At 35.4% G+C, this 13,603-nt stretch overlaps 2 protein-coding genes across 18 annotated transcripts in view; one reads left to right on the forward strand and one right to left on the reverse strand.

Annotated features, from left to right (window-relative positions):
- LOC106173403 (WD repeat-containing protein 97) overlaps positions 1-9,711 on the reverse strand; it is a 35,671-nt gene extending 25,960 nt beyond the window's left edge. For 6 of the 15 annotated variants that reach the window (XM_087011454.1, XM_087011457.1, XM_087011455.1 and 3 more), the window contains exons 1-9: positions 9,535-9,711; positions 6,623-6,968; positions 4,566-4,721; positions 4,303-4,419; positions 3,828-3,980; positions 3,300-3,423; positions 2,758-2,920; positions 2,278-2,406; positions 104-279 (exon numbers count right to left, since the gene is read on the reverse strand). In XM_087011454.1, coding sequence (XP_086867580.1) covers positions 104-279; positions 2,278-2,406; positions 2,758-2,920; positions 3,300-3,423; positions 3,828-3,980; positions 4,303-4,419; positions 4,566-4,721; positions 6,623-6,892 — 1,288 coding nt within the window. In that variant the 5' untranslated portion in view covers positions 6,893-6,968; positions 9,535-9,711. Of the gene's footprint in view, positions 1-103; positions 280-2,277; positions 2,407-2,757; positions 2,921-3,299; positions 3,424-3,827; positions 3,981-4,302; positions 4,420-4,565; positions 4,722-6,622; positions 6,969-7,887; positions 7,912-9,471 lie in introns of those variants that run through there. The other 9 variants (XM_087011461.1, XM_013554534.2, XM_087011460.1 and 6 more) reach the window with 5 other exon arrangements.
- Positions 9,712-9,724: 13 nt separating this feature from the next.
- Positions 9,725-13,603, forward strand: part of LOC106173404 (uncharacterized) — a 48,288-nt gene continuing 44,409 nt past the window's right edge. Inside the window, exon 1 of one of the 3 annotated variants that reach the window (XM_013554537.2) lies at positions 9,725-9,859. The gene's annotated coding sequence lies outside the window, so the exon portion shown is untranslated. The remainder of the gene's footprint in view (positions 9,860-13,603) is intronic. The other 2 variants (XM_013554539.2, XM_087011465.1) reach the window with 2 other exon arrangements.

The following is a 13,603-nucleotide window of genomic DNA, read 5'->3' on the forward strand; positions in this document are numbered from 1 at the left end:
AATTTCTCATGTAAAATGCTCGCACACTTTGGGTTACTCAATCATTACTAAATGTTCTTTGGCATATTCAAAACCCAAAGAAAGAAGAAACCAACAGTCTCACCTTCTGCTGAAGCATAGGCAGCATCCACCATTCCACGCTTAGGGTTCATCAGCAATGTGGTGATGACATCCCCTGTAGAGGGAGCCACTATGCGCACACTGGAGTCCTTACATAGTAGAGTGGCTCTGATTGGCTGGTTGGGATGATCTGTGGGTTTGATGTGCTGGACACGAAACCTGGGTAATACAAATAAATTCCAGATATTATTAACTTAAAAGAAATTATAATGAAACTAGAAAAGCACTCAGAGAGCACAGACCTCTGCCAAGGAAACTGAATTTTCATTATTATTAATATATAAAATCTTCTCAACAGCTTACATGTATTTATTTCTGATGGAAACTTTGCATGTAATTATCTTTTCTATCCAATGCGGCAAGTGAATGTGTGCGTGATGTGAACCATAAAAATAGGTCAAGACATAATTAAAACAAATTGCATAGCTTCAACACAGGGTGCCTGCCCCTGGATGTGAGATGTAACTTGTGCAGCTTTGACACATGGTGGTGGTATGTAATGTGTAACACAGTAGGTCAGGTCACAGCTTGCCACATGTACCATTAAAATAGGTCAAGTTGTTATCATTATGACTTGTTTTCTAATAGCTTCAATGCAGAGTGTGTGTTTCCATTTCAATGGTTATCTGTCTCACCTTCAAAAACTAATCATTTGTTCTTTGGCCCATTTGTGGCCTATCATGAAAATTCCATCAAAATCCATCCATGATTTATTGCATAATGTTGAAAGCAGACAAACAAACTAACTGAACCAAACACATAACCTCCTTGAAGGAGGTAAAATGTAAAGTATTATCAACCCCTTATGGCACAGAGTGTCTCAATCTATTTGATTTTAATATTGCATGAGATGACATTAAGGGTCATAAAAAAACTCCATTTGTATCAAATGATACATGTCATGTAAAGAAAGGTGTACTCTTCTCATATACAATAAAAAAAGATTTTTATACTAATCAGAAGGCTAAAAGAGCCCAGAAAAGATGGGTATAAAATGTGTATTGTAAATGAAGGCCTAACAGGTAGCTCTGATCTGTATACCCTGAAACAGGATCTTCAAGTGGATTCAGAAAATGCAAAAGACTGGTTTACATCAAATGAAATGGAAGCAAATCCAGAGAAGTTTCAAGCCAATGTAATTGGAAAAAAGCAGGAAGAAGTATCTGAGGAATTCATTTTTGATGGCAAATCCATTAGGTCAGAGTCAAGTGTCAAGCTACCAGGAGTATATTTTGACTTACGGCTCACCCTTGATAAGCATATATCTGAACTTTGCAAGAAAAGTGCCTGCCAGTTAAATGTATTAAGAAGACTGCCATCATATCTGGACGCTCCAAGTAAACTCTGCATCAAATTTTAATCACTGCCCACTCGTGTGGCATTTCTGCGGGGAAGCCAATACAAAAAAACAAAACAAACAAAAAAAAAAAAAAAAAAAAAACTAGAAAAAAATCCAGGAAAGGGGCCTTCATTTTGTATACAACGACTATGCTAGTTCTTATGATGATCTACTAAATTTGAGGATTAAGTACTCTTCACATTAGTAGGCTAAGGATATTGGCTACAGAAATATATAAAGTTGTAAATGGCCTTGCACCTCCTGCAGTGTCAGAACTCTTTCAGAGGAGAGAAACAATCTATGATCTTAGAGAGAATGATGTTCTAAACATACCCAGGTTTAGCACTATGCCATATGGAAAAAATCAATATCCTACTTAGGGCCAAAAATTTGGAATGATCTACCAAATGAAATCAAACAATGTGTTAGTCTGAATGAAGTGAAAACAATGCTTTAAAAATGGGAAGGACCTAAGTGCAAGTGTTATCTCTGCAACGTATATGGATAATGATAAATTTAAACTGAAATGATGATGTCTCAATGTAAACTTAATTAATTAATTAATTAATTAATTAATTACCAGCTACATGTATCATACTATGTCAGCTGCTAGGCCTTATTTTCCTGTTGTAATTTCAATCAATAGAAGTAGTTAGAAATAGTAGTAGTAAACATTGTATCATTATCTAACTTATTCTGTCGGTAAATAGCTACTCAGCTAATGTTTGTACTTTCATTCTTTCCGACATGAAATAAACTTTATTGTATTGTATTGTATTGTATTGTATTGTATTGTATTGTATTGTATTGTATTGTACCCCACAGAAGTGTGCAGTGCATGCACATGCTGTATGTTCCAGAGGTCAACCTCTGTCATGGAGTAGCTGAAGAAGTCATTCTCATAGATAAGAGTACCCATTCCTGTCACTGGCTGCTTGGTCTCTATTCTGTAAAATCAAATATATTACATTGTGCAATATCAAATAAGACTGAAAAATGAAACTTTCAGGAAAGCAGGCATGAGACCTGTCCTCACTGAAAAAGCAGGATTTACACAATTCATGGGACTTACACAATTCACAAGAATGACCCAAATGACCCTGAAAAAATCGGAAATCCAACAAAAGTTGGAAAAATCTCATCAGTGAAAAAGGGATATAAAATATAACTTTAGACCTACATTTATCTTACACTTTAAAGTACAGGAAATTCCACCATGAAAATAGACAAAGTCAATCTTACAAAATTGAAAAATAGAAGAAGAAAAAGGGGAAAATGCACAGGACATGCCAACTTACCTGTCAACTTCATCACATGTCTCTAGGCTCCAAACTCGAATGCTACAGTCATGGCTGGCTGACATGATAAAAGGCCCAAACGGATAGACACTCAGACATGACACCTGCTTATTATGTCCTACAAACACCAGCTGGAGGTGCCAAGTTTCATCCCAAACCTTGACTGGAACACAGAAATGTCAGTGTCAGATACAGAGTTAACCATTTTAATTTATTTATGTTTGATTCATCATCAAACATGTTAATCTTAATTCTTTAAATATGCTTATTTTAGTTTAATCTAATAGAAAATTTCATCTGATAAAATGACTACAAAATAATCAATATCCAAATCAAAAGTATACTGTTAACTTACATATTATTATCATTATTATCATTTTATTCATTGGAATGATATGAGATAAAGATCTTCACACAATTTTTAATCATTATTTAACACAGCTGACACTGAATGAGTCTGGTCACCTGGAGGATTAAAAATACAGACATAAATATGAGACACTTCTCAGATAAACTGTCACACACAAGAGTCCAGTACTTACTTGAGCCATCTTTGGCCCCAGTGACCAGGTATTTGAGTGGGTTAAAGAAGCACAGAGAGGTGATCTGGCGGTCATGGAGGTCCTTCTGACAGTCCAGTAACTTGCCCTCAAACAGGTTAAATATCTGCAAGGCAACACAAAGATGATTATTACTAATGGAAAAAAGACTTTATAATCAAATACAGGACATTTCACATAACTCACCACCTGATAACAGATTTTGTGGAATGGATTTTTGTTGAGCAATTAAAGATGGAATTATGAACAAATCTTCGAATAACTAGGACAGATTTTCAGGTCATGGTGCTAACATGATGTGCATTAATTATAGAGAGTCTATTGTATTTCAAGCACATACAGTTCATTACATTTAATTGGCAATACCTAAATGAGATAATTTGTATGTTCTGAATGTAAATAAAAGATTCATATTAAAAATATATGAGAGCTTAAATCTGTGGCTAATTTTTGTATCATAACACAAAGAAAAATACAAAAAGAAGTGTTCAGTGGAGAGGCTGTACTTACTGCAACACCTGTGCCAGTTGCAGCAAAACATTTCTGTGACCTGCTAGGTGTCTCTTCCAAGACCAAGATGGAGAAATGTTCATTAGCCATCTTCTCGGCTTTGGCTGTCTTCCTGGGGATCAGATGTCTGTTGCCATAACGAAACACCCAAGACTGGAGTTGTAAGAATTAGATTAAAATTTCAGTCCATTACTAATCTGAGAATAGGTTTTGTAAAAATATAGGATTCATTATTTTCATTTATTTATTTATTTATTTATTTTTTTGTGGGAAGAGATTTAACAAATTCATTCAATCAGCACATTCTGTCAGAATTAATTATGTGGTGAATATCACTTAATGTACAAATGCTCTGGAGTCAACTTTTTTAAAATCATCATGTGAAAATCTGTGCATATTCTGGATCATCAAAAATATAATAAATTTTCCTACTATGAAATATGAACGAATAAAGACATTGGTAAAGTGTACTTACAGTTATACAGCCAATTTCTCCACTGACCACTTCGTTGGTGTTTTCATTGTACACAAGATTGACCACATCTGTAAAAGCCTTGTTTACAGACAGTACCTCAAAGTCACTGCCCATCAACTAGAGTAAGAAGAATTAAAACAGTTAACTTTGTCATTTCCACATAAATTAACTGCCTGAAATGCAACCATTACAAAAAGTCAGTATTTGAAAATGATACCTCTTTTGGCTGATCCTTTTTTTAAATTACAAATCTGGAAACTTACCACCAAATGTTTATCACCATAGGTCCATCCTACGTACTGATCTATCTGGGAGGCATAACACAACTTGGTGATAGCTTCCTCTGGCTCCACCACATCTTTCTTCCTCCCATCACCTTTAAATATGCGTATCAGGTTTCCCTCCACAGTAAGATACTCCTTCAAAATAAAAAAAAGATTCACATCCAATTAGACCACCCAAGCATAAATATGTAGCAATATACATAATTAAAAAGTCACAAACTTTAATAAAACTATACATTTCAGTGGTATTTTAAAAATAACAAGGCAGTAAAGCTGTCAAATGTACAGACAAAAAGCAGGAAATAACTATGCACAAAATAGGCTACTGTCAATTCTGATGCAAAAGTACATTATGTTAAACTGCAAATTCAACATCAAATTTTAATTATGCTCAACAGGTAATACCAATGTAAGTAAAACATGTAACAAGCTTCAGGCCCATGGGAGTTCAAGTTCACACTTTGAAAATGTATAACTTCCAGAAAAAGAAGCCAATTAGACTACTTTTCCAACCCAGGCTGCATTTTAGTCCTGCATTTCTTTTTTGAACATTTGGCAATCATATGTCACATGGTTTTCCCATAATGGTCATCATGGCAGCATCACCCATAATTGTTTTCTTCTATTCTGATGCAATATTACATATTGGTTAACAGCATAATGACCGTCAATTTTTAATAATAAAATATACGTATCATGGATTTTCAGAAAATGTGACTAGCATGGGTCTTCAAGCATGTAGAACTTCAAAGTCACACCTTGAAAATGCCAATATGTGAATTATGCTGAAAAGTGAAAAAAAGCATGACTTCTACAATAATGGACCGATCATGCTGATTTTCGAACTTGACCTGCATTTTATGAATATTCATCAGCTCTGTAAATATAAAGCCCAAAAGTAAAACTGCCTTCCACTTATCGTGTTTACAATGAAAGTGCAAGGCGCCGGTGACGGCGCTGACGGCAAAGACAGACGCAGGTGATGGCAATATGTACAGACACATTTTTGACACATCTGTACATATTTACTGTACTGTTTGAGAACAGTAAGTGACATGGTTTTTCTTAAATTGTCATCATGGGAGCAGTGCCCAAAATAGGTTTTTTTCAAATTTTGATGCAATATTACATAATGTTTAACAGCATAATGACCATCAAATTTTAATAATAAAGTATTAGTATCATGGATATTCAGAAAATGTGACTAGCAAAGGTCTTCAGGCCCATGGAACTTCAAAGTCACAACTTGAAAATGCCAAAATGTAAACAAGACAGCACTGTTCTGAAATGTTTTTTTCCCATTTTTAACAATTTTTAACATAAAACAAAATTAACAGTTTACTGCCATTTTTATATGATCAACTAAGAAAATTGATGAGATGGGAAAAATATCAATAAAGCAGTGTTAAATGTCCAATTTCTTCCATTCTGAGATTCTGAACATAGTGAATGATTGAATCTGACAAACTGCAATGATATGAGTTTATTTCCATTTTTGAAACTTTATTACACAATACATGATAACAAGTTTACCATCATTTTTACAAAAGCAACTAACAATGTTGTAAAGATGCAGGAAATGTCAAACAAAAACTTTTACGTATCTTATTAGTTTAATAATGAGACTGTTAACATGCCTAAGAATTGAATCTGAGGAAATGTGAAAAATATGCTGAAAAGTGAAAAAACAGCATAACGTCTACAATAATGGCCCGATCATGCTGATTTTCGAACTTGACCTGCGTTTTATGAATATTCACCAGCTCTGTAAATATAAAGCCAAAAAGTAAAACTGCCCTCCACTTATTGTGTTTACAAGGAAAGTGCACGGCATCGGCATCGGCATCGGCATCGGCGACGACAGACGCAGGTGATGGCAATATGTACAGACACATCTGTGTCTGTACATAAAAATGGGACAGATATGGACTTAAGAAGTTCAGGCTTGTCTATAATAAATCTGATCATTGATTCTCAAATTAATCCATCCTTATATTAAATCCTTAAATTAATCAATCACTAAATCTTATGCTCACCCTCTTGTTTTTATTGAAAACCATGTGGCTGATGACTCCTCTGTGAGCAATCTTCCGACTGTGATGGACTCCATGACTGACCTCTACCTCCTTGATATCTGCCTTGTTTAGAGCCTCTATGGTAGGTCGAATGGACATTCGCAACATGTGCCATAGGTACTTAGCTTTGCTTTGTCCTGTTTCTTCTTCCAGTTTCTTGCGTTCCCTTTCTCGTTTCCTACGTCGCAGCACATCCAGTGGATCCTGCGACTCATCAGATTTGACACTCATCTCGTTCTATTATTTTGTCTTCAAGGCTATTTCTGTGCCTTGTACTGCGTTACTAGTTTCTTATTTTTCATTCATCCTGAAAAAGTTATAACATTTGGTTATTTTTAGTCACAAGGAAGTTTTCTGTACAATCAGCAGGCCCCTAGCCAGCAATTGCAAAAGGGCAGTTCTTTTTCTGTAAATGTGGACCTTTTGTCAAGAAACCTTAGTTTTCTTACATCAAATTTACCTAGAGTGAGCCTTTTCCCAGCAAAAAGGGGGGATTCTTTTGAACCCTCCACCCCCCCTAACCCCCCTAGCTACGGACCTGATCAGCCCTGACTGATTAAAAAGCTAAAGGACTGGCAAGATTAATGTTCAAGTTGGCTTTCTGGACAAACAAAGATTATGGGAAAAGATGAAACTTAAACAATGATCAGATTAAAGACAGTTATGGTTATATAGCCAACAAGCCACCACACAGTCTTTTTTATGGCAAATTTGCTGATTAGACAGATGGTTTTATCACCAATGCAGAACATTGCATTCATTATTATTGTAACAAGACTGAAAATTTGTATTCCATGAGGAAATTTAATAATGTAATACAGTGATTCCTTTGGCAAAAAAAAATTTAAAATTTTAATTAAAATTAAGGTACATTCTGGTTTTATTTTGCCTTAGCCTAGGACTGCAGCAAGTAGATGGCACTAAATAAATGAAGGGAATATATTTTGCAGTATGAAATCAATTACAAAATGAAATACAGTGTAGTAGCAGAAAACAGTTATAATTGCCATGATCAAGTGCAACCTAAGCAAGTGTCAGTTTATTCTAAATTGGAATTTACTCTGGAACTTTGTAAGTACAATGTTATGTAAGGAAAGAAATAAGAGGAATACTATAAAAAATGCCAATATGTACAATCTTTTACTAACCCACACATTACAAGTAAGTCTTTTTGGGTATTTAAAACAGTTTTAAGTCCTTTGTTTTTTTCCATCAATGATGATTACCTTATTATTTGAATTGGAATCCCCTCCATTTAAATGGATAAACTGAGCCTATCAAATAAGTTAAAATACTGTTTAAATATCTAAAATCATTGGAAAGTAGATGATAAGTCATTATAATCATCACTGAATGCTGTCAATTCACTGTTATTTACAGAACCTACAAAACAAAGTTAATGAAACTTATACATATTTTCAAATGCAGTCATCAGCTGATCGAGGTCAACACATCACTGGAAAGGGGTCAACATTTGCAACTTTTTTTCTACATGTTGCTATTCCTTTGGCAGCCTCTCTATACTTTTTGATACATAGTGTACAGCCTATCATTTCAAAGCTTTTGAAAGGGACTTTTTAATGATGTACAAGACATGAAATATATACAACAAATGTATGGAATAGAACCAAAAGAAACTGGGTCAAAGAATTGCTGATAAAATGGCGACTTTCAGATACACCTTCATGACAAAATATCACAGGATTTTTGTTAACAACATGATAACATCAAACATTATACATCAGTTGAAAGACAATTTTCTTCAGAAAAAAATCGCATCTATTAAAATTGGTGTTCTGGTATAATTTTAATTTATTCACTGACTAAACATGTATCTTCATCCTAAAAAAAAGTCGAACATTTAGTTTCTGAAATTCAACTGTCATTCAATTAAATAATCTTGAGTAAGAACTGAAGTGCTTTATATCGCCAAAAAGCTCATTTACTCAGCTTTCTCATAACATCAATAGTTCTTTCGTGTTCTTTTAAAAATATACGTGTTCGTTTTAATAAAAAAATTCGGACACCCTACCAAACTGCCAAGTTGCGATTATGCAATCAACAGAAATGTATTATTCTCATCTAATTTGTTAACTTTAGACCGTATTCACATCGAGTTGAGCCATGGCTCTACAAAGCCACGAACTAAATATGGTGGATGTACATGAAAGGAAAAACGCCTAATCTTTTAATAGTCTCTCCGCCTCTGACACGCCTCCCCATTCGTCGTCCCTGCGGGGGTACAATCATTAAATCTCGGCTCCATTGGACTTACGTGAAAAGTTACAAGAATTTGTAAGTTACAACCTTTCGAGAATATGGCCCCAGGTTGGAAATAAATTTTGACCTCTATCTCACAAACAGAAGTTTGTTACTGGCAGTTTTCAACAAGAGTATGGTTAATGACATAACTGTGATATGAGCAGAGGAATCTTACCTTATCCATAGTGAAGTTAACTGCAAAATTGGTTTCGATTTTTTAACAGTATGAGGAGCTTGGGCATGGGGGTTGGGCAGGGAGCTCCTACACTGAGGCAGATGTGTTAGCTGAATGTCATTTTACAGTTATTTATACCATATTATAATTACTCATGCATTTCTTAATGGCTACACATCAATATCAAAAAACGTAATTTGTCAACGACTTCTGAACATATCATAATCATCAATAGGAGTGCTAACGCATGAATTTTCGTGCTATTGAGCAGACTTAAAATTGCAATCCTGTAAGATAGTGTTTAAAGAAACCCATTGAACAGTTAGCTTTCTCAGTTATTTTGCAAGTTTTGATGGGGATATGTTGGTGCTACCTTAATGTGCATCATTTCCAACAATTCCACCAGTAACAGATAAATAGTAATGATTTATCTGACCTGAATTTTTGTACCTCCATCCGAGTGATCCTCCATGTTGTTTACGAATGTCATGGAATCATACCGCGAGAAATTACGAGATATTCAATATAAGTAATCTGTTTCTTAAAAGTAAACTAAAAAGAGAAGTGTGCTTTCAAAATAAGTAGATATGTGATGATTCTTTCTACGAAAATTGATATTGTTGAAACTCTGCACATTCAGATTAAATTTAGCCCTAATTAAATCTTTAGCTCTTCGTGGTAAACATTTTGCGTGCCATCTAGCGGTGACTTATTCTCCATACCAATAGGTCTACTTCTATGTATGTTCATCCTAAGCGAAGGTGAGTAAGGGGTCATTTTTTTATATATGTATTTTTGCTCGATTGTAAATTAAGGCCCGTGGTGAACTTCAGCTAGTCACTAAAGTCGATATATTCCCTGTATGCTTTTACCCTTATACTAGTATCCCTCTCGAAATATTTTTAATTTGCTAAAACTCAATTATTTCCAAGAAGTGAGGCCATGAAGATGGTTATAGCTTGTGTTGTAGCTAAAATGCCCGGGCTCTACTTATTAAATGTTATCTCTCGTGTGAAACATAACTGCATTGTTGACTGGATCCACTAGATATTGAATGAATTACTATTGGTGTTAATATGATTTGTTATTTGTCAAGGGTAGAACATATTTTTTTTCCTTTTTGCTGTAGTGTAGTTGTCAGCTTTCCTATGCATGCTAAATTATTTATTTTATTGATTGGTGCATTATATGAGAAGGTGTTTGATCAACAACCTCTATTGTTGGTGATAACGAAACTGATTCTATCAGCTCTGATGTTTAATATTTATAAGTCATCTTATAATTGTTCAGCAACTGGCAGCTAAGATTGTCTGTTAACTAATTGATTATTGCATTTGAATTCTCGTCAAAGCTTGGTCTTCACAGAATTTTGACTGGATGATAATTGATTGCTCTCCCTCCCTCCCTTGTCTTCAGGAATTGTACTGAAAAGATTTGATTTACAGAATCTGAGGTAGAATGTATATATTTTGTGAAGAGGTGCAAGATGTTTCTCTTAAGTCTGAGAAAAGGGTATATATATGTATATATGTATATATGTGATTTCTTTGTTGTTAAAACTCATTCCCTTCTTTGGTCATACACACAATGCAATCAATTGCACATGCATACACATACTCACGCTCGGCTGTCACCTTGATTGGATAGTAAACGATTGTCGTAAAATCGCTAAATGATATTAAAACCGGGTGCATAAACTTGAAAACCACCTACAACAACCTTGGACTACCACATTAATCCAATACAATGCAAACATAAACTATAACAAGTGGTTAAAGCCTTCAAACCGAATGTCGTAAAGTCCCCATATACCTCCATAGAGACAATAAAATAGAATGAGCTTCTGAAACAAACCTGATCCAGTTCCAACAGAATAATCGAAATAAAATACTGCCGGGCATCGGAGCGGCCTAAAACTTGGCACGCTTACCGCTAATACTGCAGGCTACATCATCCCGTCGCACGTTTGTAAATTCCGTGCATGGCATACGCACAATCAAACCGTAAAAAACAAATTCTCGGGGTGTCGTTGGCCAGGTCCACTCTAACCTACCATTACAAAAAAGAAGCCATGCCATTGGACAATGCGACCTCTGCGGTTACGTCATTTCCTGAATTGGATTGTTGCGTGGACCTGGCCAACGACACCCCGAGAATTTGTTTTTTACGGTTTGATTGTGCGTATGCCATGCACGGAATTTACAAACGAGCGACGGGATGATGTAGCCTGCAGTATTAGCGGTAAGCGTGCCAAGTTTTAGGCCGCTCCGATGCCCGGCAGTATTTTATTTCGATTATTATGTTGGAACTGGATCAGGTTTGTTTCAGAAGCTCATTCTATTTTATTGTCTCTATGGAGGTATATGGGGACTTTACGACATTCGGTTTGAAGGCTTTAACCACTTGTTATAGTTTATGTTTGCATTGTATTGGATTAATGTGGTAGTCCAAGGTTGTTGTAGGTGGTTTTCAAGTTTATGCACCCGGTTTTAATATCATTTAGCGATTTTACGACAATCGTTTACTATCCAATCAAGGTGACAGCTGAGCGTGCACATACTCATATACACACATACATACATACACATACTCATATACACACATACATACATACACATACTCATATACACATACTCATATACACACATACATGCATACACATACTCATATACACATACTCATATACACACATACATACATACACATACTCATATACACACATACATGCATACACATTTGCAAAGCACATGTATGTAGGTGGGCCACCAACTTCAACAAATTTTATTTGTTTTTTTCTATATAGCAATATTGTAGCTCTGGAAAGATAAAACATGAATCATATTAGTGCAATTTCCAGTATGGCACCAAAGTAAAGAGAGAGATTTTCAGTGTAAAATTATAAGTAATACAGGTAATGTAAATGAAAAAGATTTTTATGATCTTGTGCCTCAGATTTGTATTGCGAACTATTACTTAATGACTAAAACAAATTAATGTAAAAGTATTGGACGTGATGCAATCCAGGAACCATTGATCCACTTACCTACCCATGCAATATGTTCTGAACCTGCCAGAGATTGTCGTGAGCAAATTGAAAAATTGGGTTTGAGAAAAAGAACTCAATATATAAACAGCAATAGACCCAGATAAAAGCTGGCCATTATGTGATGCTCACAACCACTTTTTTATGCTTGCATCATGCAGTCAAGGTTTGGTGTCAATGATCACAGTTCTGTGGCTCAATATCACAAATGGCAATAATAATTTATGAGGCCTGTAGTCAAGGGTGGATCCAGGATTTCCTAGAAGGGGGCTCATTTTTATTGACATCACTTCATCCATGTGAAATTCACCAAACACTTTTATACAGATACCAATTCTATGTCAAAACAATGACAGTAGGCCTAACTGTCTTTGTAAAAAAAAAAATGAATTAATACTTAACTGTGTTGCCTAAAAGAATCCCATGTTGGCAGCTCAAACACCCTTGTTTGGTTATAAGAACTAATTTCAGTCATGAAACCAACAAGAATTAAGATGATATATTTCTTGTTAAGAGGTGTTAAATTCATATTTCTATGCTTCTAGGTATTTTTCATCATTTTGAAGTGGCTGAAGTGAACATGGTTTGCTGATTTTTTTAGTCTATTAGAGTGTCAGAAATAAACTTTTGTTGGTCTATGAACCTTTGAAAGTTGGGAAACAACTTGATTGATAGCAAAGATGATCTTAAATAAGAGGCAATAGCAAAAGATTCACTTAGGCCGTTAGGAGGATCTACCACTAATTAACATTGGTAGACTCAGGTTAATTGTACCACCAGCGTTAGCGCTGGCGGTACACATGGTTTTAGTCCCGTCCGGATCGTTCCGCCGGCTCCTGCGGCTCCGCCGGACGGCTACCGTTACCGCTTCTTCTCCTAGACGGTAAGGGCCCCCGTACCCATCTCTTGGATTTAGGTCACCTATAATCTCAACTCGTGCCACGTAAAATTTGGGCTTTATCGGTATTGGGGTCTAGGTGTGGCACTCATTGCAATGTACCCTTGTCTAAAAATGGCAAAATTAAATGCTAATTATCTACCCTACGGAAGGAATTATGGGAAAAATTTCTACAGACGGCTTCCAAAAGTCATATGTGTAGATTTCAAATATGCCATTGGATTTGACCTTTGACCTTTATTTCAAGGTCAAACGGGCCAAAATTTTCAAAAAAATGAATTTTTTTACGAAAAAAAAATTATTTGCCCTGTTATTCAGACACCACACAGATTTAACCAATAATATTATTGGAAAGTGTTACCCTTCAGGTCATCTTTCATCTCCGTGAATTTGGGGTCAATCGATGCATTTTCACGGGAGTAGCGGCCATAAGATACCGAAACTGAAAACTGTCTCTAATTCGGGAACCATTAATGTTAGAGACCCATTCTTTTTTTGCATTTTGTAGAGCATGTAAAGCCCAACACTGGAGGTGGTCTCCGTTTTTTTGTATTCCATACGGTT

This window comes from Lingula anatina, chromosome 4 (genome assembly GCF_051362555.1).
Source record: "Lingula anatina isolate TDL-2025a chromosome 4, LinAna3.0, whole genome shotgun sequence".
Lineage (NCBI taxonomy): Eukaryota > Metazoa > Brachiopoda > Lingulata > Lingulida > Lingulidae > Lingula > Lingula anatina.